The sequence below is a fragment of the Varanus komodoensis genome, unplaced genomic scaffold, assembly GCF_004798865.1.
Source record: "Varanus komodoensis strain SLA01 unplaced genomic scaffold, ASM479886v1 scaffold9, whole genome shotgun sequence".
Taxonomy (NCBI): Eukaryota; Metazoa; Chordata; class Lepidosauria; order Squamata; family Varanidae; genus Varanus; species Varanus komodoensis.
The window spans coordinates 32,542,662-32,567,123 of NW_025336598.1; the positions used below are offsets into that span (position 1 = coordinate 32,542,662).

Consider the following 24,462-nt stretch of genomic DNA (forward strand, 5'->3'; position numbering starts at 1 on the left):
AGAGAGAGAGAGAGAGAGAGAGAGAGAGAGAGAGAGAGAGAGAGAATCTGTTGACAGAGGTGACATATCAGCTTGACCTCCACATGTCACACAAGAAAACCTACTTTGGCACCTGGATGAGAAAGAGTAACCTCCTAGCACAGGTCTACTGTGGAATTTTTAGCAGCTGGTTCAGGGTGCCAAAACAAAAAATGTTTAGCGATTGTAGGCCTCAACATACAACACAAAGTGCAGAGTTGTGCAAATAAACACAGGAAGTTAACACTGTTTTAGATCCAGACTTCCATTTGTGGAAGGAATTGAGGCATAGTGGAAGCTCCCTGTTGGAGGAAGATGCTGGGTGTGTAGCACCTCCTGTGCAGTTCCAAAGGGCCCCCTGACCCACCCCAGAAGCACAGGCAAAGATCGGCCACATATACCGTGTTTCCCTGAAAATAAGACACTGTCTTATTTTATTTTATTTTATTTTGCTCAAAAAAACACATTAGGTCTTATTTTTTTAATGTACAAAATATACATTTAATGTACACCAGGGGTCTCAAACTCAACTGACCTGGGGGCTGCTGGAAGTAGAGTCTGGGTGAGGCTGGGCCGCATCAAGTATTCCACCCCTGCTCATCCCGCGTCGCTCCCGGAGGCCGGTGGCACTTTGAAGGCCACAGGGCCCCTCCCCTGTGCCCCCCCCCGTCCCGGCAAGTGGCCTGCGGGCCGTGAGTTTGAGACCTCTGATGTACACCCTTCTGCTCTGCACTTTTCTGCTGTGCACCCTTCTGCCTGCACTTTTCTGCTCTGCACCCTTCAGCTCTGCACTTGGCTGTGTACGCTTCTGCTCTGCACCCTTCTGCTGTGCACGCTTCTGCTCTGCACCCTTCTGCTTGCACTTTTCTGCTCTGCACCCTTCAGCTCTGCACTTGGCTGTGCATGCTTCTGCTCTGCACCCTTCTGCTGTGCACGCTTCTGTTCTGCACCCTTCTGCTCTGCACTCCAAATGCTGCCAAAAGCTGTATGCATTGATCCTCTCCAGCACCTGCTACCAGTACTGTCACAGGCAGCGGAGGAAGCAGAGCGGCAGGAGCCGATGCTTGCTCTATAGTGCCAGCTCCTGTGACTGGTGGAGTGCATTTGATATCACTCCGCCCTTCACAGGAGCCAGGACTATAGAGGAACTATCTTCTTAAGCCGCTCTGCACTGCGCTATGCCCTCTGTACCCCGCTGGCACTCTGCAAGCAAGCAAAAAAAGTAAGACCTATTACCAATAATTTTTGGTAATAGGTCTTACTTTCAGGGTAGGGCTTATATTATAGGACCTACCCCGAAATAAGACTAGGTCTTATTTTTGGGGTAGGTCCTATTTTCAGGGAAACCTGGTAGATATGAGCAAGGCCCACTCCCAATCTCATAAGCTTTGCTGTCTTCATATTGTTTTAAGACACTACTGTATAAACATCATCGTCATCATCATTTAAAGCATTTTTAAGTAATTGACTTCATCATATCAGGTTTCAGGGTACTATGCTAAAAGTAAAGAAACAGCAGATAGCAGTTTAAAACATTCTTAAATCTGCTCAGCTAAAACAACCGCATGTCATTCAAATGCTGGTTTGATTTCTGACAAATTTCTGCCTGGTACTTAAATTATACCAATCTTAACAGCTGATTTTTATTTTTATTTTATTTTGGTGGGGCATTTCAGCAGCAGGGTGTAACTAGAAGTAAAGACCAGAAGTGAAGACACAATCAGTTTGGAATCAGCATGATATGGGTAGACTTAACGGTCCTAGGCAAAATTCTGGCACCCATATTGTGTTAAAAAAGAAGTTTCAAAATCCTTGAAGACAGCTACTGGTAGAGAGCCAGTGTGGTGTAGTGGTTAAGAGCACAGGACTGGGTTTCAGGGAATCCGGGTTCTAGTCCCTGCTCAGACACGGACCCACCTGGGTGACTTTGGGCCAGTCACAGCCTCTCAGGCCAACTGACATCACAGGGTGGTTGTTGTACAGTAAGACTGAGAGCAGCAAGAGGAGACTGGTGTAAGCTGCTTTGATTTCTTTAAAAAAGAAAAATCTAATAAATCTAATAAATAAAAATATAAAAATAATCTATATCTAGATTTAGAATATAAATGTAATAAATAAAAATAACACATTGAAATTATCCATTCAGAAGCTGCTATATCTAGGAGTTCCATCCCCACAACTGTAAATCTGCTCTCTCAGGGAATCTGTAGCCCCTTACATCATCAGCCCAAACACCGTCTCCCCAGATGCATCTACTCATACCATCTGTGTCTTGTCAGGATCCAGTTTCTCTCTATCTATCTATTAAAAGCTTTTCTAACCCGTCCATCACTAGCGTCTCAGGACAGCTTGCAATAAAAAACCTTTATTGACCTTTGAGTCATTACTAAATCTCAGCACCAGTTCAGTACTTCTGAAGCATCACCTGACTCAGACACCAAGGAAAAATAGACCTGTATGTCTTTGCCGCACTAATGTCACTTAACTTCAAATCCTCAGATGAGCAGATAGACACGGGGATCATTCAGAACCATGTGATTTTGTAGTAAAAGTGGCAAGAAGTTGAGCAGAACTCACCGTTATCACATTCTGGAATTGTCCCTGCATATAGAAGCAGAATTGCTCCCTTGCCACTCCTAACTTCTCCCAATTTGTAGAGAGAGTTCAGAAGAGTTCAGAATCAAACAAGAAGTTTGGGCAAATAACTTCTCTGCTGCAGTTCATCCATCAGGATGACCCAGGCTATTTCAATGCGACAAGCAGACTTGAAGCTGGGTTGGAATGGATCAAGATAATCAATTTCATCCAAGAGAACATGGAGTTGTAGATCCAGCTCCCACCTGAGCACCTTCAGTAATTCATTTCTTCACCTTGTCCAAAAAGGAGATGATGCTGTGGTTTTGTAATAGCTTATGACCAAATGTACAAAAATCTGATCTCACTATCTTCTCCGGGGTTTTATCTGTTGCGGTCCGTTCATACAAAGAAGTCCACAACCTTGGGTTGTATCATCAGGTGATGGAGTCACATGTATGAAGCAATTAGAGGAGGAAGTAGCATTTTTCCTAGGAAATACAGCACCTGAGCATTTATTTATTTCTGTGCTGCCATGTTTTTGTTTTGTTTTGTTTCTCTGTACAGTATAATGGGAGTACATGGCACTTTATCTCGAATGGGAGGGCATATCTCTATCCTGAGGGGACACCCTTTAAGATGTCACAAAGGAGACAACAGAAGATGGGAACTGGGAGCGAGGATAAGCAACTGGAAAGCACATGAGCTGATTAGAGTTGCACATAACTTAGGCTCAAGCATCACAAAGTGATGGAATAAGTTTCTATGACTTTGACTACCTTGTTCCAAGAGAATTTGATATCTTTTTCCTGCTAGTGCTACCGCTTTTCTTCAATGGTTGAGGAACAACAACTCCTTGAAATCTTATTTTGCCTTACACCACTATAAGTATATGTACATTCTTCTTAGTGGTCTCTGTGCATCATATAAATATGGGGCTCTGCACTTGCACGGAGCCTGTTTCAGGTAGATGCTATAGCTATGATTTGTTTGGTGGGAACCCCTCCCCTAGTCCCACCCAGGCATGAGGGAGGGATTCCTGCTCAATCTTCACTTCTTCTTCAACTTCCATCATGGATGCATCAGGAAGCTCTTTCTCCACTGTTGTGTAGGTAGCCTTGCCTTTTCAGAACCCTTTTACATCTCCTAAACCCTCCCATTTTTCCCCTCTTCAGAGATTTCTCCTGAAAACTCTTCTAAAACCTAAAAAATATTCCATCCAACCTGGGCCTTCTCTGTCCCTTGTTTCTCTAACCACATTGTTCCCCTTCTCTCTTCCTGCCTTACTATGGCACTCAAAGCTCTGTTTAGAAAATGGTCCATTGCAACAGCAAACTGGCCCCAACAGAGGGGCACTCATTTTGCCTCTTCTGCCTGGGAAAAAGCCATGTGGTGGAGGCCTGCTAGACCTGCTAGGTTTTCACTAAGCAGGCCAGGAAGCACAGGGCCAACCTCCTTAGAGCCAACCTATGGCACAGGGCCCTCTGCAGAGTCAAGCCCTCCATGCCTGCCGAGCTCCCCTCTCCCTCAGATGTCTGGGCATCTCCATTCACTCTGCCTGGTTCAGCCTCAACTGCAGTACCTGCCTTGGGTGACCTGCCAACCTCAGGCCAATCCACAAAAATTGCCAAGGCAAAGAAGCTCACCAAGAAGGCCAGAGCAGCAAAAACAGCAAATCCAGCCCAGAGCAAAGGTCACAAGAAGCGCACCAAGCCTAGGCACCCTGATGCTGCATACCAGGCACTGAAGAACATACAACCCGACCCCTCAGTCCTGCTGCATGAGGTCACCCTTGCAACCTCCATCTTAGAGGGTGAGATCTGAGTTCCTTCACACCCACCATGTGAGCATGAACCATCACTAGCCTTGGAACCAAATCACACCACTCCACTGTTGCTGATCCCTCAGGAGTTCCTTGGAATGGGACTGAAGACTGGAGTGGTTACTACCGCCACCCCACACAAAATGGCGTATGACCCATGGGACTCTTATTGGCACCATAAGTCATCTTACAAGCCCTGATAGCACTGGGATCTCTACCCAAATACACTGCTTCACAGCCCCTAAGAAATGTCTCATAGCAGTGCTACAGAATGTCCTGCCTTTGTTATGTGATACGGACTGGTTCACCTCCATAGACCTTAAAGAATCCTTTCCATCGTGGACTCCTACAAGCATTTCCTTCATTTTCAGATTGGGGATGATACCTTCCAGTTCCTCATCCTTCCCTTTGGCCTCTTCCCTGGGTGTTCATGAAACGTGTGGCAGTAGTCTATACCCACCTCTGGTTGAACCTGACATGAACTCTTAGTATTGAGGGACTGTCCTCCATCTGAAAGCCCACCACAAAGCCTGAAGGATCCCGCTCTAGCAGTGAACATAGCTGACATGGTAGAGGACCTCTGCCAAGGTAGCCCTGAAGTCTGTCAAAAGGCGATCCTATGTGCCAAATGGAAAGCCTTCTCCAACTTCACAGTCCAGCATGAATTCAGCTGCCTGATCCAACAAGTCCTCCTCTTGCTGAACTCCATGTTCCAATGTGGCCTCAAGATGGCATCCATCTGTTTCTACCTAGTCCATTCCCCACTCCAGGTGCTCTCCACCTTCTCTCACCCCTTCACTTGGCGGGGACTCAAGATCATTGCCCCAGTAATTTAGCCCCCCAAACCTGCCTGGAGCCCCTTCGCCATCCTCCAAGCACTCACAAAAAAAACCTCTTTGAGCTCATGAGCACTGTGGACCTATTACACCTGCTGTCCTGGAAAACCACCTTTCTGCTGAGGACTACCTAAGCCCACTGCTCTGCCTTGTAAATCTGGCTGCCTTGTAAGTGGACCCACAAAGCCTAATCTTCCACAAGGACAAGGTGGTTCTTCGCCCAGACCTCTTCTTCTTGCCTAAGGTGGTGTCTACCTTCCACCTCAATAAGAACATTGTCTTACCAGCCTTTTTCATCTGCCCAGCAGGCCCAGTTGAAGCATCACTGCATTATCTGAGTTTCCGAAGGACCATAGCTTTGTACAAGTCTTTCTGCCACTCATATGCTATGGCAGCAGAGGCAAGGGTCTCCCAGTATCCTCTCAGTGGCTGGCAGCATAGAGTGTGTGGATCATCTCCCTGCCCTACAAACTGTCTGGCTTTCAACCCTCTGGACCACCGTGGACCCACTCAATGCAGGCAACAGCAACCTCCATCATGTTCCACGCCAGCACACATCAGCCCAACCTCTGCAAGGTGACCACCTGGTCAAATCCTGATAACCTTTGTGAAGCACTACTACCTTGAGGTGCATGCCAGAGTGGACTGAGCCTTCAGCAGGGCAGTTTTAGCATCAGTCCTGTGGTAGTGACACCTCCTGCCTCCAAGAGGTAAGCTCGCCAGTTGCCCCCTATGTGTGATCACAAAGAAGAAAGTAAGGTTGCTTACCTGTAACTTTCCCATTCTGGGAGTGGTCATCCACGCGTTCACACAATCCACCCTCCTTCCACTCTTCAGTGTTGCCATTGATAGCACAGCATTCCCTGCCTGGGTTAAGGTGGGTCCATGGACCCCACTTCCATGACATGGAGCCACAGTGTTGGTCTCACATCATGGAAACTGAGGGTTGGGTGGGAAGCCCTCCTTTAGGCTGGGGCAGGGCTGGGGTTCCTGCCAAACAAATCTTCGCTCTAGGATCTTCCCAAAACAGCCTCCACACAGGTACAGAGCCCCATATATGTGTGAATGCACAGATGATCACTTGAAGAACAACTTTTACAGGTAAGCAACCTGACTCCCCATCAAGTGCTAATGATACTTATTTCATCCCTCCCTTCATGTTAGCCTGGCTGTTACTATAGCAACTATTTCTACAGTAGCTTCATACAGATTTAGACAATATCTGCACAGCTCTTCTACCCTTATCTCTACTACCTCAGCCACTCAATTTGCCAAGAGTAGAACAATTAATTTAGCAATGAGCCTTCACTCCATGACAGATCTTTGTTCAGTATTAAAGCTTGGGTGTAAGGACTTCTTAATCAAATCTGAGATTTCTTTGACAACCAGCTCACAAAACAGAGATGATTTCAGATCCTGTTATCAGTGGCACAACCTTGCATCTTTCATAGAACTCCCAACCTGTATTTAATCCAGTGATTCCTGAACCTTTTATTGAAGGGGCTCAGCAGCACCACTTGGGTTTTTCCTAGCATGACACAACTAGTACAAGCTACCTAAGCACTGGTGTCACATCATCTTTCTTAATATATCTTCCAGAAGAGATACCTGATGAACAGCAGATAGAAAATATTTCAGTTGTGTTAAGGAACCTTCAGGCTTTTGGTCTTGGGGAATGTCAACTTTTATGTCAGGACTTGGAAAACTAAGTTCTGCATTAGGGTTTTATGCTACAGGGTTCTGGTTTGTTCCCCATTATGCATATCAAGGCTAGAAGACCGAGTTGGCTCCAGGAAGCACATGGAACATTATATGCCAGCAGTGGCCGGGGTCCCACTACAAACTGGGAAGGGCTAGTCTGCTGCTGGCATGTGCTCCCCTGGACAGAGATGAAGCTTCCTTCATCTACCACCTTTGCCATGCAAGTGCAGCTTTTGGAAGCTGGAACACACTGGGACAGCCCCGGTCCCGGGAGGAGATGAGGGGACAGGGGCCTCAGGGGAAGCCATTGGAGTCTCCCTGTCCTGGATCCCCCTCCTTGACCTAAAGACTCATCAGGTGGCAATGAGGGAAAAAATGGTTCTTAAGGTACTGTCTTGATTTCAAGAGTACTATGAGCCACCAGGAGGATCAGTGCTGGGAGGGTGTGGTCACCAGGAGGGTGACCATACCCTCCTCCCTCAGTGTCCCAACTGTTGGTTCATATCCCATCAGCCACCATTCCTGCAATTTCATCCCACTCTGGATGGGTGGAGTAGTTCCTGCAGCAGCTGATGCTCTTTCCAAGGGACTCTGTGGAAGTTGCATAGCAGGACTGTGGGAAACACAATGCAATCAGAGAAAGCTTGGTGAAGCAAGGAAACCATAGAACAGGTGGGAGTTCCTTATTGTGGTTTCTAGAAAGCAAACATACTATTCTGAAATACTGTGGCAGGATTTGGACAACATGATAGACCGTCCTGCTCAAAACACCACTGTAGTTTTTGCTGTGTCATGCAGAAATTAGGTATGGATGGCTGCAGTCCTATGTTCACTTACCCAGGAGTAACTGCCACTGAATTCAGTGGCACTTATTTCTGAGTACACGTGCATAGGATTGCATGCAAGTTAGAAACCCGACCTATGCACGCTCACCTGACAGTATGTCCTAATAGTTATATATTTCTATGCAAACAGGCATAGGATTATGCTGAAGGATGCACAACTATCATCATATTTCACAACCAACACTAAGGATGCCGGTATTCTCAAAAAAAATGATTACATACGGCAGAATTCAGTTAAACAATAATGAATAGGAAACAGATGGGAAAATCCCCTGCACATTAGTACAAATTAGGATTGAGACTCACACAGTAAATCACGGTCTTAAATAAATCTTCTGTGCTAGAAATATCTCAGTATTTCAGTTCCCCAGAATAAGCAGAACACAATATTAAAGGAAGAAACATAGAAAGCTCTGGGATATTTTGTACAAAAATACTCTTGTCCCCATTTAATCTATTTATTTGTACACACTGTTTTGTTTCTTAAACCCAGGAATGCCACTTGAGACCAGTGTAAAGATGAATGGGAGGATCTGCTGGAGGAAATATGTATGTTATTCAGCCTCTCTCTGTGACAAGACATTAAAGTAACATTATCCTTAGCAGAAAACAAACTTGCCAAATGGTATAATAACTTCTTTCCCACTTCCCCAAGGACAAGAATAAATTTCATATTATTGACTCTAATTATGTCTTTTTTCTCTCCTTTTTTGCAGACTATGACAAAGAAGATGAGGATTCTGTGGGTAATGCCAGACATTACCAGGATGCCAAGAAGCCTTCTGAGATAAAGAGAAGCAGATCATCATCCTTTGTGTCATCCATTGAGGATGAACAGAAGCCCCTTTTCTCCGGGATAATCGGCTACCCATCTGTACTCGGGAAGGCCACGATGCTGGATTTGGAGGAGATGGTGCATGCAACGGAAAGGCTCCCCAGTGACAGAAGAAGTTACTCTTGCAAAGGTATTCAGCAAACTGCAGGAAGAGTGGGAGGGTGGATCACTGGAAAATAGTGTCACAGCATGCTTTGGGCTTCACAACGCAAGGGCCAAACATATTGAAGCATGGGCTGTTCATTTTTCCCTTCCAAGAGCATGACTGATTTACAGGGTCTGTGTTTCTACATAGGGTTAATACTAGTCTTCCTTGTCAGATTTGGTTGTTTATGTTTCTGTATCCTTTAACAGCATTCTGATGAACTTGGCTAACTGTTGCTGTGAAAACTGCCAATCATAGCAGCTTTGTAGCATCATATGGCCAAAAGAGGAATGCTCCCTTTACCTCTGCGCATTACCCTGCTACAGGGTATTAAATAGTATTTACTATTTCTTTATTAGATTTTGAGCTGCCCCATTATCAACACAGCTCCCTGGGAAGGCTACTGACAAACATACAATCAGTAAACTCATATTAAAAGACCACATAAGACATTAAATGCACAATATTCTTCTCCTAATCATAAAACAATAAAAAACACACCCATGTCAATTAACAGAACCTATGATTACAGAAAAGGCATAACAAAACTCTATATTAAAATACAGCATTAAAGCCAATTCTTAACAATTAAAATACTGGCAAAATAAAAAGATCTTTGCATGGCCCTGAAAAGAATACAAAAAGGGTTGCTGTTGTGAGGATAAAATGCAGCAATATAAGCAAGATTGGGTTCCTCACAAGAGGAAAAATGGCAAGATAGAAATGCACTGTAACAACAACAGCAACAACAACCCTGCAAGAGCAATTCCTAGGCACTCTCCAAAGGTGTGTGCCAAACAGATACCAATCATCCCAGATGCTGTAAGGACAGGCCAAAAAGCCAACCCTTTAGAGGCCAAAGGCCATCTGCTGTGGGAGAACAGCTACCGTGGTCAGTGTGGGCCATTCTGCCTGTTATGGCTTTGTGGCATTGCTTTGTGACATTTATTCATGGGTCAGTCCCATGGCATGGGCAATCATACAGGGCCTCCCCATGTTAGCCCCACTGCCTGCCTGCCTCCCCCAGGGAAGTCCCATGTGATCTGCCCATCCCACGCAAAGCAGTTCCTCAGCCTGCCCCTGGCATGGCCTGGGCCCTTCTTTTTAAATAAATCAATATAGCACTGAGCGTGAGAGAGACAGGAGAGCCACTCACAGACCTCCAGCATCTCATCTAATTTAGTTCCTAGTTTTCAGTCTGTGGAATCAAAATACCTTTCAAAATCTGAGGTTTTGGGACCCAAGTTAATGACAGCTTTGCTGCTCCACCTGTTGGCAAACCTCATACTGCATTTTTGTGTAAAGCACCAGATCCCCAGATGGGGAGCTGTGTTATATTTGATGCTGCATACCAAATGCCCAGATCATAAAAATCTGAGAGTGGGTGAAAGCAGATGGGCCTGATTCAGGAAGAGCCATTATTTCCTTCATTATGTCTTAACTGTGAAGATGCTGTCAGGGTGGATTTACAGCATAATTTTGCAAACCTCTTCCTGGGCAAGCCTCATGGGAACTCTGTGAGAGCAGTGTTTAATGAGTTATACCTTTATCCAAACATAAATTATTTCTTAATTTAGCAATCACATGTTGCCATAGCACCTTGCTTGGCAGATCGTGAAAAGCAAAGTGTGCCAGATTTGATGGCTAATACATGACATGAGAGAGGGAATAAATTATTGAAATGCCTAAGGAGATGTAAAGCATCAAAGATTCCATTGTTGAAATACCACCTTCCGCTCCAATTCACTTCTGTGTGCACATGCACATGTACACATTTGCATCTGATTTCTCTCCTTGCATATATTTGTTTATTGAACAGAAGACAGCATCATTTATATTCTACAATGTTAACTACTGGAAGATCCTGAGCTTTGCAGATTTATGTAAAATGCTGAGATGCATACATTTCTCATTTGGAAGCTCACCTTTTTCCTTCCAGCCACCAAAACTGTGTCCCTGCAACTATGGTAACATTTTCCAAGGCAACCTGGTGCAAACTGTACTCTGAGTTAAATTTAGCAAGTTTAAGCGGTGTGTATTTTCATCACGGCCAAACACAAACCCAGATAATTTCCCTTTGTTCCTTCCCAAAAACATCCTTTTTAGTGATGTTATTGAGAACTAATCATCCTTGATTAGGGATGTCTGGTGTGTGTGTGTGTGTGTGTGTGTGTGTGTGTGTGTGTGTGTTTTAATTATGCTCCATTCAGTCAGCTGCGGTTGTTTTCAATGACATTTTTAATTGAATTAATTTGAAGCACAGTTTTCTACAGCATGTCTAAATACATGGCTGTAGATATAGCAAATAATGAATGTATGCCTGTGCATATTAGTCTTTTAATCTGAAGATTTTATTCTTCTATTTGATCATGAATGCAGAACCCATTAATCCAAGAAATCATTAAAATTTCAGTGAGCAGATTTTTGCATATGAACTTGAAGTTCAGTGCTAAGCTAAAGTGTTAATTATACAACCAATTTTTACTGTTTTTTACTTCTCTGTTCCTTCCAATGGAACCATCGTGACCTGCATAAACTGTAATCAAGGGTCCACCATGCAGTTCCATCAGGCTGGTGATCATATGAGACAGGGTCTTTTCTGTGGGTGCCCCATTAGTATAGACCCTGATTGCTTTTAAACAGGCTATAAGTACCTGCTGGGTTATAGCTGTTTTTAATGGATGAATCTGAGATTGATCCATGCCTTTAAAGTGTTATTTCAGACTATTGCTGCCATTTTAATTACTGGCTTTTTGATTAAATTCTTGGTGTGTGCTATTATTGTGCACTCATATTTTAGTCTTACTTTAATTTGTCATATGTTTATTAGTATTTAATTGTACAAATAATTGTAAGAGACATGTATAACCCTAAAAACTGTACACGGGTAAATGAAATTGTTGAGGCAATTAAGCCAAAACAGCCACAGGGGACTGTTTGACCCTTCAGCTATTTCTGCTCAAATTGCCTTGGGCAGCCATTCTCATCCTGGTGGAAATACTTAGCCATTGCAGAATAAACAGCAACTGAAGGAAAGTAAGCATGCATAAAAACTTCAGCCTACAGTAAGCATGCATAAAAACGTCCTCCTGGCTTCTCCTTAACTTCAGTGATGAATTGTGAATGTGCAAAAAAAAATCCCAAAAAGCTGGCTCATACATACCACAGCCCCCCCCCCCCCTTGTAGGACAGGAAGGGTATAAATAAATGTTTAGAGACAGGATGTGTATTTCACACCTAAAATGAACCATGTAGTTTTTATACTACTTTCTCCACCTCCCACCCTCTTTAGAGTGTCACTGAGCATTTAGTTGTGCATGTATTTACCAAACTGAGACTTTTCTTCCTTTGCCCACTTGTTCTTCAGACCAATGGACGTCTGCCATGCATGTAGTTAGGAAAATCATGGACTTCGTTTTTCGTTCAAGATAGTGGTGCAACAAACTGTGATCCTCCAGATGTTGCTGGGCTACATCTCCCATCATCCTTTACTCGTTAGAGGTACATGGTGCAGCAGTCCTTCAACATCTGGTGGACACAAGTTTCCCAGTCCAACCTTGAGGTGAAGTCTTGTGCAGTGCCTGTGTCTATGAGGTACTTTTTCTTGCTGTGACTGCAAGAACTCTGCACCAGTGCACTGGCTTCAGACTCTCCACCTTCTGTCCATGGAAGGCTTTTGATGCAGTTGAGAAGTCCCTGACAGATCCAGGAAGAGGATTCACAAAACCCACATACGAGAGTTTGGCATGGGTTGTCCTTGAACTATGGGATGCTTTCAAAAGGTGGACTGTTGTGCTGCCAGTATCCATCCAAAGTAACAAGCTATGGCTCACAACCCAACAACAAGCCATGAGTTCTCTTCATGGGCTTGTGATCAACAAAGACACAGCTGGGTTGAGACACCATGATAACCCAAGTTTCAACAACGGCCCACAATCCAAAAACAGCCTACATTCAACCCAGACCCAGACTGTGAGCATGGGCTGTGAGCATTGTCTGAACCCAGCTAACACCTCTATTTGTCTGACTGTGTCTCTTCATTCACTCCTGTTTGGCAGACATCACGGGCAGACAAATCTGGGAGGAGGAACCCAGCAGGAGCCACCAAGAGTCGTCCAGTCAGTCAGCGTTACCTCAGGTCACTTGGGGCATCTCCGAAACAGAAAGCGAGATCAACTATGGCGAAGTGGAGCAGAGACTAGATTTGCTTCAAGATCAGCTCAGCAGGTAAAAAGGCCACGAAGGGAAGGTAAATGCTGACCCTCTCACCCTTGAGCATCGTAAGGGTGTTTGCATAGTTCTTCCAAGGGTTTGGCATGCTTCTCAGTGACCCATGTAAAATAAGTCAGTTTTGTATTACCTACTTCAAAACAAAGGGCTGAATAGAGTGATGGTAGCTGGCTATTATGGCCATCATACCATTCTGTGGCAGAGGCTAGATCTGAACTAGGGATTTCATGGTTTACAGCACAGTTCTCTAAGCCTGACGCCAGAAGTGAAGAACCTCCAGCTCACAGAACTAGTCAGTGAGCCAAGCCCAGCAGCCAAGCCCCCACTATGGCTCACAGAGCTCTTCCAGCTGGCCCCACTCCCTGTCCTTGGCCACACCTCCCTTGGTTGGGTTTTTCTTGATCATTCATATCCCTTCATGCTGACTTCCCCAGAATCTAAAACCTGACAGAGTAGACAAGGGAGAAAGAAAAGTACTATGAGCTCCTCAAATACTTATTGTGCCAGAAAAGCAGTTATTTTCTTTGGCAAAATATGCATAGGTAAGCCCTTTTTTCCTAATGTGCTCCACATAATTGTCTCTCCCTTTTTTCTTCTCAGTGCATACCAGGTTTCCATGGTTGTTGGTTATAGAGCACAGCTCTTGGCATTGTTTGAACTGCATCTGCTTCAAAGTGTTCAAAACATAATTCGTTTCAGCCAGTAGCAATAACAATAAAAATGGGCTGTAAAAATAATGTAGACTAATAAAACAATTCTCAGCAGAGAATAAGACAGCATAAGCAATATCATATATTTATTTCACCATCAACTGCATGACCATTGAGACATTTGTGTTAATATTTTGCAGCAGTAAAGGCAAATTTAGCTTTGGATCACAAAATCTCTTTGTTATTACCAGCAAATAAAAGTTGTAAATGTTTGCTGATTTGACAGGTGGACATGTGCCTTCAATAGCAACCAGACCACTTCATTCCACATATTTCTGGTGAGAGAACGAAATAAATAATGCAGGACAGCTTGCACTGCTTCCACACTGCAAACACAATGTCTGGTTTCAGACAACATGTTAATTTATGCTCAGGGTCTGAGCATCATTAAGAGTAGGTTGACATTGAACCATGGGTTAATACATGTATTTTCCTGTTGCCTGAATTCAGCTTTGCTAACAAGCCTAACCATGAAATGTCAAAGGTTTGTTGTTGAATTATGGACTGCTGTTTGTTCACCATAGCTTATCTTGTCTGGGTTCAGACAACATGATGCCCACATTTCCACAACAATCCCCACTCAAACCTGTGTTGTCTGAGCCAGTCAGTATCTTAAAAGTTATATAGGATGCTATGATATTGCCCATCTATGGCAGTAAAGGGCATTCAGTGAAAACTTAGCTATGGCAAAAGTTTTCCTTGCTGCAATTTAGGCTGAAATACAAAGAGTTGGTTCTACATGGCTAGAGGAAAAGAACTTATCTTTCTGAAATAGCTGCCCACATGACTTATGTCAATACTTTTTATCTTGAAGGAACTCCCAAAAGCAGTTTGAGATATGAAATAGGAATGTGTTGTTCAAAAAAAAGTCTTCGGTATCCCATTGGCCTTGCCCATCCCTTTTGGTGTGCCTGAAGAACTTGGACTCTGGCCATAAATAAACCTGAGCAGTGATACTTTTCCAGTCTACGGTGATGCATAATAATTCAGTATCAGTATCATTTGGATTTGAAGAAAGCTAATTCTGATCAGAGGCCTCACTCATTTTTCATCTTAAATTCTAATTTAGCCTGATGCAGAGCCTGGAACATAAACTAAAGTAGATTTACCAGCTTATGTAGTTTGACCAGCTTATATATTCTTTAACCTGGGTTTAACAATGCTGGAAAGCAAATTGAAATTATACATGACTTGAGATGCCTATCTTTTGCCAAGTACATTTGTATTCACTAAAGAGCTATAGATAATTTGTACCAGAAATAAGCTGTGTCTTATAACTGAAGGAGTATCCAACCGGGTGCCAAAAATAGCATTTACACCTGCAGGTTTTGTCCTTCTGCTGACGGAAGGCTCTTTGATCCGCCCAATTCTTCCACCAGTGAAATGATAAAGAAGGCCATCTGGCCATTCCCCTGGCTCCTTCAGCATCTCCCGCCCCCTGCCCCATAATGCCACTTTCCACACTGTTCCAAAAGAGCCTCTGAAACAAAGCTTGGGAGCGTGTGGAGACCTGCAGAGAGAAGGGAGAATTAACAAAAATTGCCTCTCTTCCCATTTCACAGACAGAAGCCTCTACTTGAGCAAAGATTCATCCCTCAGTGGGTAGGAAGAGGCTGGGAACCTAAATGGGATTCAACCCTTGGTTCTAAAAGTATTCCAAATCAAAAAACCCATAAAACGAATCGGTTTAGATCCTATTATTATAATTACTTTGTGGTTATGTCTTGCCATTTTTCCTTTTGTGAGAAACCCAAGGCAGCTTACATAGCTCCATTTTCTTCTTACAACAACCCTGTGAGGTAGGCTGAACTGAGAGCCTGTGACTGGCTTAAAGTCACCCACTGAGATTCATGGCCAAATGGAAACCAAAACCCAGATCTCCTGGATCCCAAGTCCAACACTGTAAGCATCACACTGACATAGAATCTGTGGGTGTAATTTATTTTTTAGGATTTAGAAATGAGACATGGTTTGTCTTTCACAGATCCTCCAAAGCTCCAGGGTAGGATGTGCCATTTTAGTCCCGGAACTTTTAACGATTCTGGCACCTGTAACATCTGGAGCGATTGCATGTGACTTATTCCTGACCAGCTTTATGATTTCAGTTGGAATAATGAACCCTGTTAGTCGTAACCAGGCAGTGATTGCTGCAGCCAAAAGGAAGCACACTGAAATCAATAAAAGTATTGGCAAGATTTGATGAAATACAAACACCATCTACCAGACTCATCCTTAAGGCAGAAATGGAAGTAAAGATACCATATTTATCCTTATGACTCATTTCATTTAAGGATTGAAGATTACATTTGAAGAGGGCCTCTAGGTGAAAACCAGCAGGATTGATTTTATAATTTCTTAAATCTTGGAGCATAAAAATAATAAGCAGTCTTCCTCATAACCAAATGTAACCTTTAGTGCTTTATATTGCTGCCCAAATGGGTGTTAAAATCCCCTGTCGGGTCAATATTAAAGTCAATGTATTTATACTGTATTTAATTTGATAGTGTATAATTTGTTCCAGGTTAATTCTCTATAAAATTTGTAGTTCCTCGGGGGGATACAGATGTTAACTATGAAAAGAAAGAAAGCTGTTTTCAATCCAAACCCTAAATACTAAGAAAAATATGGTGCAGGCTTGTTTCTTCAATTTTATAACTATGTTAACAAAAATGACAGAGACACCAGAGGTTCTTCCTGCTTCTACCAGTGTATTGCCTTCAAACCCAAACAAAATAATTTTGCCTGATCAGAGGGTGACAATCCAAATTTTCTGTAAACAAATAATATTATCTCTTAAGTTGTTCTTGAAAATCACCCCTCGGGAAGTGTGTTTCAGCCAGCAATACTTCAAGAAATAGCAGAGGGCAGCTTTTATTCCCCATCCTCTCGGGAAGTCCTAGTTGTCTTTGGGACAACACATTTAATCAAACTGAGTAAAACAGCCACAACAACTACTTCACTCAACATTTCTTTAATGGAAGTTCAATTTTCTACCAGATTTCACTACATTGCAATGAAGGCGTCTGCCATAATTCTTCATTTTTACACTGTCTAGAATTAATGCCATCCAGAATTGTCTGTCAAATGCAGTATTCATTCATAAATTCATTTTATTTGTTGAGCACCCTATAAAACCAATTCTCTAGCTGTCAAAAGATATCAATAAACCCATAATAGCAGTGCAAATCCAACAACACCACATTAAAAAAATTCATTCCAGTGTAAGAACAATTATTTCAAGAGTTAAAACAACCAGAAAAGAACAGGAGCTAAAGCCCCTATCAATACCATTTTTTTCTAAATACTTATTCCCTGTATATTTCCTTCCTTTAAAGCAGGATTGGGCAACTTGAAGTCTTCCAGATGTTGACCCACAGCTCAGCCACCTAGCCAATCATGTGGAATGATGGGGTTGTATGCCACAACATCTGGTGGTTCTTTCTCTCTCAATAAGCATTTTATACTTCTCAAATGTCTGTGTGTTTCCATAAAATATCTGTTGTTCTTTTGTTGACAAAGTACACATTTGGGACATTGCCTTTATAATCAGAGATAACATTAGCTTTTTGTTAACTTTTTGTCTGCTCACATTAGAGTGAATTCGGGGAAGTGGGTGGGCATGCAGGCCCCAAGTCCAGCATGCCTGTTCCATCAGTTCGCAGTCTTCCTACACTGAGCGCAGAGATCGGAAGGTTGCGGGGAGGGCACTGCTCACATTCACTTGGACATAAGTAGAAGCTTCTGTGCAATTGAACATCCTAGTCATGCCGAGGCTTCTACTCACATTCAGGTGAATACAAGAAAGAACCCACTCAGCAGCACAGGGACAGAGTTGTTGTAGCTGAACCTTTCACACGTCCCCACTCCCAATTCTAATGGAGCTCTGTTTCAGGCAAACTTGGTTGAATTCAGATTAAATGCAGCACTAGATATAAATTGTACCTGAAGTTGTATTCACAGAGATGCCCCCTTGTTGAAGGAAGATTCTTGAGTTAGTTGGGGTGAGGCAATTCTTGGGAAACACCAGTGTTCTTGACCCATTCCAGTCTGGATTCAGGCCTTGTTTTAGGAGTGAGTCATGCTCAGTCACCTGATGGATGAGCTCCACTGAGAGAGGGATGGGGTTGGGGTTCCCCTGTGGCTCCTTTGTGTCCATAAACAACTTGTGATACCATTGCCCACTGACTGTGGTACCTCCTGGGCCAACTATATGCTACTGGCCAGGCTTAAGGCTTCAGTACTTGTTTACAGCTATAGACCCAGTTCCTAGGAGAGCACTTGATCAGTTGCTGCATTCATCAGGAAATACCTTTCTGGAAATATTTTAGAAGTTCAGCCCATCATGACTCAAGACAGGACCTTTAGTCTCATAGCACCAATTTTTGGAACTCCCTAATAGAACAAATTAGGTGCCAGCCCTTCTGGGTTTCCAGGGACTGCGAGTTTCAGTAAACATTTCAAGAAATGTAATCTGGTCTCCAGTATGCAGTAATAACATACAGGATACTAAGATACTATACTGCTACTGTTCTGCTTTGTGCAACATTTCCATATGTTAAATGTAAATGGTTCATACATATGTTTAAATGAGTAAGTAAATAAACTATTGATCAAAAGGCAATGTGCAACTGTTAAGTCTCTCTGTTTCTCTCTTTACTTACTCAAGTATTATTGTCTCAACCTGTTGCTCAAATGGTGTTGGTCTGCTAGAAACTCTAAGGAAGGGGCAGCCATGCTCAGTTACTGGAGGTGGCTTGTCAGCTGACAGACTGGATTTCAGTGAACTATTTGCTCCGACAGACCCAAGTAAAAGCCCATTCTTGGTCTGTGAAAAACCATTCTGAACCTTGGAATCCCATAGGAGCCTTCTCCACCCTGGTGCCCTCTGGATATGGTAGACTGTAATGCCCAGCATTCTAGGCCAATGGTAGTGCCAGCTGGGAATGATGGGAGTGTGAACCAATGTATCTGGAATGTACCAGGTTGAGGATGGCTAATTGCCTGCAAAAGGTGTTGAAGTCAAACGCTAGCAAGAATGAACTGAGTTTTTTGCATTATTGTCACCAAGAGAATAACAAAGCTCCATTTCTTTCATTTGCGATGTTTCAGTACCATTTTATTTGCTACAAACAGAATCTGTGTCCAAGGTTTGTTTGGAGGGTCACTGCAATAGTTAGCATGCCTTCGAGTGCAGTCCTGTGCATGTTCAGGCAGGAAAAAGTCCCATAGGGAGTTGCAGGACTTCTGTCTAAACACACCCCAGCTTGCACCTGAAATAGCAGAGGATTTCCTAGTCTTTTCTGATGAAAATGTAAAAATACTAATTTACCCACGTTCTAGTTTATAAACATTTCCTCTGTATTTCCTTCCTTCCTGTAAAGCAGAATTTGACAACTTTGGCAAAAATACGAGGAAAAACACAAATAACATGAAAACACCCACACACAAAAACACACATATATATTATACATCTAACCCATACTAATAGCAAGTTCCAAAAATGGTGCTCTGATACGAACAAAACAAATCTAACCTGCCATATGGCCACTACAAAGCAAAACACAGTAGAAATCAAAGCAGACAACCCCAAACATTAACCCACAAAATCAAAGAGTTCGTTCCATTGAGGCCCATCTAGCAGCAGGATGGAAAGAGCTGGCAGGGTGCACATCCTCCTGTCAGGAGTTCTCTCCACACAGCGTAGATCTGTAGCTCAAGGAAGTTGAGGGGCAGATTAGAGGGGAAGATCCCATGCAAGCTAACGCCCACTCACATGCCTTCCAAACAGACGTTTGTGAGACTTTTCACAACGCTGTTATCCTTGGGAGCCGCTGAAAGGTGTTTTCAAGCCCTTTCAAGTGTTTGACAGTGCTTAGTTTGGGGACAGGTGGCAGGGAAGTCTAGTAATAAATTTTAAACCACAACGTTCCACACAGAAACATTGTGAGAAATCATAAATCCACTGTGATGCAGCTCTACCATAGCACCACCTTTTGTATGGGTGATGGAATGCAAAGGGCGGCAGAGAAATGTAAACCTGAGGGAAGATAACCATGTCTTTCCTTCTGCAATTAAAATGGAAGAAGCAGAGGGTTAAGCCCTGTTCAGAAACCCTGGCTTGGCAGAAGCAGAGCAGGCAAAAGCTGGTCACTAAAAGCTGGTGCTCTCCTGACAGGGACAGACAGACAAACAGGTCCCTGTCCCACTGGCGCCCCCACAATTTCCACAGAGGTCACAACAGCCGGGCACTTTCCCCACTCCCTCTGGTGGCCGCCTGAAGCTGTTTGCAGGGCCTTGCCGCCTTCTTCTTCACAGGGGGAATAAATCTTGCAGGCAGTCACAAACAGGGCTTGCAAGCGGGCAATGCTGCAGCTAACTGGAAATTGGCTTTGTTCAGGCATGCAACTTTTTTTTTCCAAAATTGTTTCCCCAGGATTCCATTACTGTCATCACTTTTGTCATGACAAATGGGCAATTTAATCCTGAATTGACAAATTCAGTCTATATTAGTCACTGAGTGCTCCAGGGCATGTCGACTGTACATTTTAACAAGCAATTTAAAGCCGATATAAAGGCAGGCCACTTCCCTTGCATTCTATGAGCCAATAAAACCTGAATAACAGTGGCCTAATTTCCAATGAAAAATAGAATACAGCAATATAGCATATGCTACAAAGCAGCAGGTACTTGGAATCATGCAGAGAACTCCTTGCTTTTCTTCTTTTTTATATAATCCAAATAATCCTCTGTAGCACAGTAACCATCTAAAACCAATATGGCCATAACCTAATGAAGACCTGATTCACTGTATCCATAGTGAACTTTTTGGGTTCTCAAGCACTGCCTTCTTTCTTTGGCTGTTTGTGCATTTACACTCGTACAAATTCATTTGTTCATTCTCTTCATTAGCCTGTCTTTTACAACATGACCCCCAAGCAGCTCACAACAGATTTTGTTCAGGTGTGAGCTGATGATAAAATGCGATTTATAACAGAGAACTAGAACAATGAAAGCAAAATTCACACCCACGATGGGAAGAGGAATTCTATAAAATGCTTAAGTCAAGCCAGGCCACTCTTGAGGCGGGGGAGCTTTACTCCTCAGTTAAAGTGTAGTAAAAGGAAAGCTAGACAGATAGATGTCTCAAGGGCGAGGGCTCCATAATCTTGTTATTTCTGCTATGAAAGTGTCCAGGTTTTAATGTGTATGAGGGAAAGTGGATGATTGCCCCATACACGGAGCTTTCCAGTTTGTTTCTCCCATGATGGCACAATTCTAGCTATTGCTTTGCATCTGTTTCTAGCCGTCATACCTGTTATTCATGTTTACACTAGAATGGGCACAGATCTTAGCCTTCCCAACATATACCATGCTAGGGTCCCAATCTTGGGCAGAAGTCCTGATTCTGCAGTAGAATCAAGAAAATATGCCTGCTAGACAGAGTGTTATCATGATCTCTGCTTTGACCCCAAGTCCTCTTCCAGAGAACGGTTGCCAGCCAAAGCTGAGACTACAATGGTAAATCGGCCTGCTGGATGATTCAGCTTTAGGCATCTTCATGAGCCTCCATAGACTGAGTTCACATGACACGCCACGCAATCACACATTGTTATCACTCTTTGCTTGGCTTTTTGTCCAAAGCCAGTCGAAGTGACTGTGAAACATGCGGAGAAGCAACGACAGGGTCTAGGGTTTGTCTCTACCATGATCGTCATCAGAACTCCGGTGGCACAACTCATCATAGGTCAGGCCCCAGAACATGTGAGCTGCCTGGAGAGTGGCCATTGCTGCTCTTGCCTAGCAGCTAGCCACCTGGGGACAGGTGTCAGAGGAGTTGCTCCTCCTACCTGGGCGATCTACTGTTTGGCAGGAGGCAGGCACTGGCAATCAGCTTGGTGGAAACAGCTCTATCAGGAGAAACATTAACTGCCTCTTAGTTAATGCTTTGGCATTTTCTACCTATCTTCTCTGTAGCGATGCCAGCTGTCCGATAGCTCCTGCACCAGCGACACTAGAGGGATTTTGAAGGGGGCAAATCTGTCGCCCCAAATAAATAGATGCTCCCCCACCTCCTGTGCAGGCGTTTTGTTTTGTTTTTGTTTTTCGTGGGTTTTTTTGACCCCTGGCCTTACGGAAAGTGAAAGAGACTGCATTTTCCACATACAAATTAAAACTGAATTGAAAAATTGGAACTTCAATAAGACTGCCACCCTGTGTATGCTTCCTTGCACGTTGACTTCATCAAATTAGGGTTTTTTAAACCACAATTTTGTTCTATTCACACTAATTCTCAGTTGTGTCAATCCACATTTGCACACATGTATATTAGTAAATACCAAATTTGTATAAATTTCCCAAAGAGTGAAAAAAGTGGAAAATGTTTGAATCCCTCCAAAATCTATACTTTCATGGTATAGCCTGTGGGGGAAAGTTTGTTTTCATGATCTTTTTTTTTTTTTTTTTTTTTTTGCAACTAAGTTGGTGTAACATTTATGGACAGTAAGTCATAAAAAGGTTCCTCAAGTCTGTGGGAACCCCACAACTTGGAAAAAGATAGGCCATTGTGGAATCCATGGGACAGTTCATAGGAATCCAAACTCATCTGAATCCATTTTGGATTTCTCTGACTTTTGCTTTCTCAAAGTATCACAGAATAGTCATGTATACTAAAGAAGGAACTCTTTCTTCAAAGGGGATCCTTATTTGGCCAAGATAGCACCCTCGGTGCACACAAGCAAGGTGTCAGCAAGCTTGTGGAAATCTCAGTGTGTGCAACCGTACCGGAAGGGGAAGGGGAAGGGGGAGGCTTTAGACAAAGGCAGCGTAAGTGGGTGGTGCAGGGAAAGAGACCTTAAAATAGCCTAGAGGGGATGGAGCAGAGCCATAGAGCAAAGGATGCTGCTCAGCAAGAATGTTGAGAGGAAGAATGGGACAAGGACAGTGGAAATGGAGATGGAGGAGGAACTCTATGTTTAAAATAGCTTTTTAAAAATGCTGTATAAGGCTAAAAACAATTCTATGGAATGTTATGAAAGCCGCTTGCCTACAACCATGATCAGACAGAACATTGAGGCAGAATGCTGGTTTCCTGTGAATGAGGGGTGCGCCATCCATTCACTTCCATGTGGCTTTTACCACTAGCAGAACCAGCTGGTCAGCCATAGATAGTTTGCTTAGCACGTTGTTCTAGCCCAAGTTCCTGGCTTGTTGCTCCAAAACCAGACAGACTTGGTAAGTCATGAAACCCTGATTTATAATCCTGACTGTCAAGGCTGCAACAAGCCAGGAACCCAGGTTTTGAATGCAAGTTGAACCAACCATTTGTAGTTTTCCACTAGCACTTGCAGGGGAAAACAAGTAGTGTTGAACAGGCCACGTACCCCAGCTTACAGCTCATTCACATTAAGCCATGATCCCCCACAATCCTGGCTTATTGCTTTGTGAAAATGCAACCAGTGCCAGAACCCTCCTCTTTACTCCTCTTCAGCACGCTGTGTGGGAATGTTGTTGTGTGTTCCGACTTCCGTGGTCTTGTCAGTCTGTGTCATTCCTGCCAACACACATCTCTCTCACTCGCCAGGCTGGAATCGCAAATGACTGCTGATGTGCAAGCCATCCTGCAGCTGCTGCAGAGACAGTCAGCGCTCATCCCACCTGCCTACAGTGTGGTGACAGCAAGTGCAGAGTACCAGAGGCCGGCTGTCCAGATGGTGCAGAGTCTCCATCCTGTGGCATCCATTAAGACAGACAGAACCTTCAGTCCTTCACAGGTATGCATCTGTGGCTTATTGAGCCACCTCCTTCCATGGACAAGAGTGTGCCTCAGCAGATCTATCCATCCAAGAGCAGGGGAAGAGCCCATGGTGGCCAAGCAGATGCCTTTGGCTGGCCACAGTCAGGACATGAGAGCAAGAGTCTTCTCCCACCATTGTTTCCCAGCAGCAAGTACCAAAAAGCTGGAGTGATCCTGTGGGCATTCAGAGGACAACCACGGGCAGCTTAGGCTTGATGAACTGACCCGCATGAGCTGAGAGCGCCTTGGAAGGGGCATGTGACAATCCTATGGAAGGATCACCTCCCAGGACTTCCCCTTTTAGTTTTCCCATGGAGAGAAATATTTCAGATACTCTTTGACACTAACCATTTTCATTTTCTTTCCTTTTCTCAGTGTCCTGAATTCCTAGACCTTGAAAAATCAAAACTGAAATCCAAAGAATCCCTCTCGAGTGGAGTGCATCTTAATACGGCTTCGGAAGACAACCTGGCATCCTTTCTGGAGCAGGAGCATGGCCAGACTCTAGAGTTGCCCCCGCGACGTTGTAAGACCGGCCTCCACCCAGTTAGACACCCATCCTTGCCTGATTCTCCCCTAAGCACTGTAGGAATCTTGGGTCTCCATAGGCATGTTTCTGATCCTGGTCTTCCTGGGAAATAACCCTTACCTAAAATGTAAGTGCTTTTAATGGCTGGGGTTTTTTTCCTTTTTTTTTGGTTTTGTTTTTGGTTCTTTTGTATTTAAATCCTCTATACTTGACTCAGGGGCTACAAGGATATACCATTATATGCAAAAGTACTGTATATTTTCCTAACTTTGTAGCTTGTAAGGTAAAGTTAACCAGTAACAATGTAAATATATAAATATATATAAATATATATATATATAAACAAACTGTATGTTCCAAATATAAAACTGCCAGCATTCTCAAGGCACCTTATATTTTTTAATTTTTTTAAAGCACCTGCATG

At 43.5% G+C, this 24,462-nt stretch overlaps 1 protein-coding gene across 1 annotated transcript in view; it reads left to right on the forward strand.

Annotated features, from left to right (window-relative positions):
- KCNH7 (potassium voltage-gated channel subfamily H member 7) overlaps nt 1–24,239 on the forward strand; it is a 323,164-nt gene extending 298,925 nt beyond the window's left edge. The window contains exons 12-15 of the mRNA XM_044417898.1: nt 8,513–8,761; nt 12,835–13,003; nt 23,297–23,486; nt 23,885–24,239. Of these exons, the coding sequence (XP_044273833.1) occupies nt 8,513–8,761; nt 12,835–13,003; nt 23,297–23,486; nt 23,885–24,151 (875 nt within the window). The 3' untranslated portion in view covers nt 24,152–24,239. The remainder of the gene's footprint in view (nt 1–8,512; nt 8,762–12,834; nt 13,004–23,296; nt 23,487–23,884) is intronic.
- The last annotated feature ends 223 nt before the right edge of the window (nt 24,240–24,462 follow it).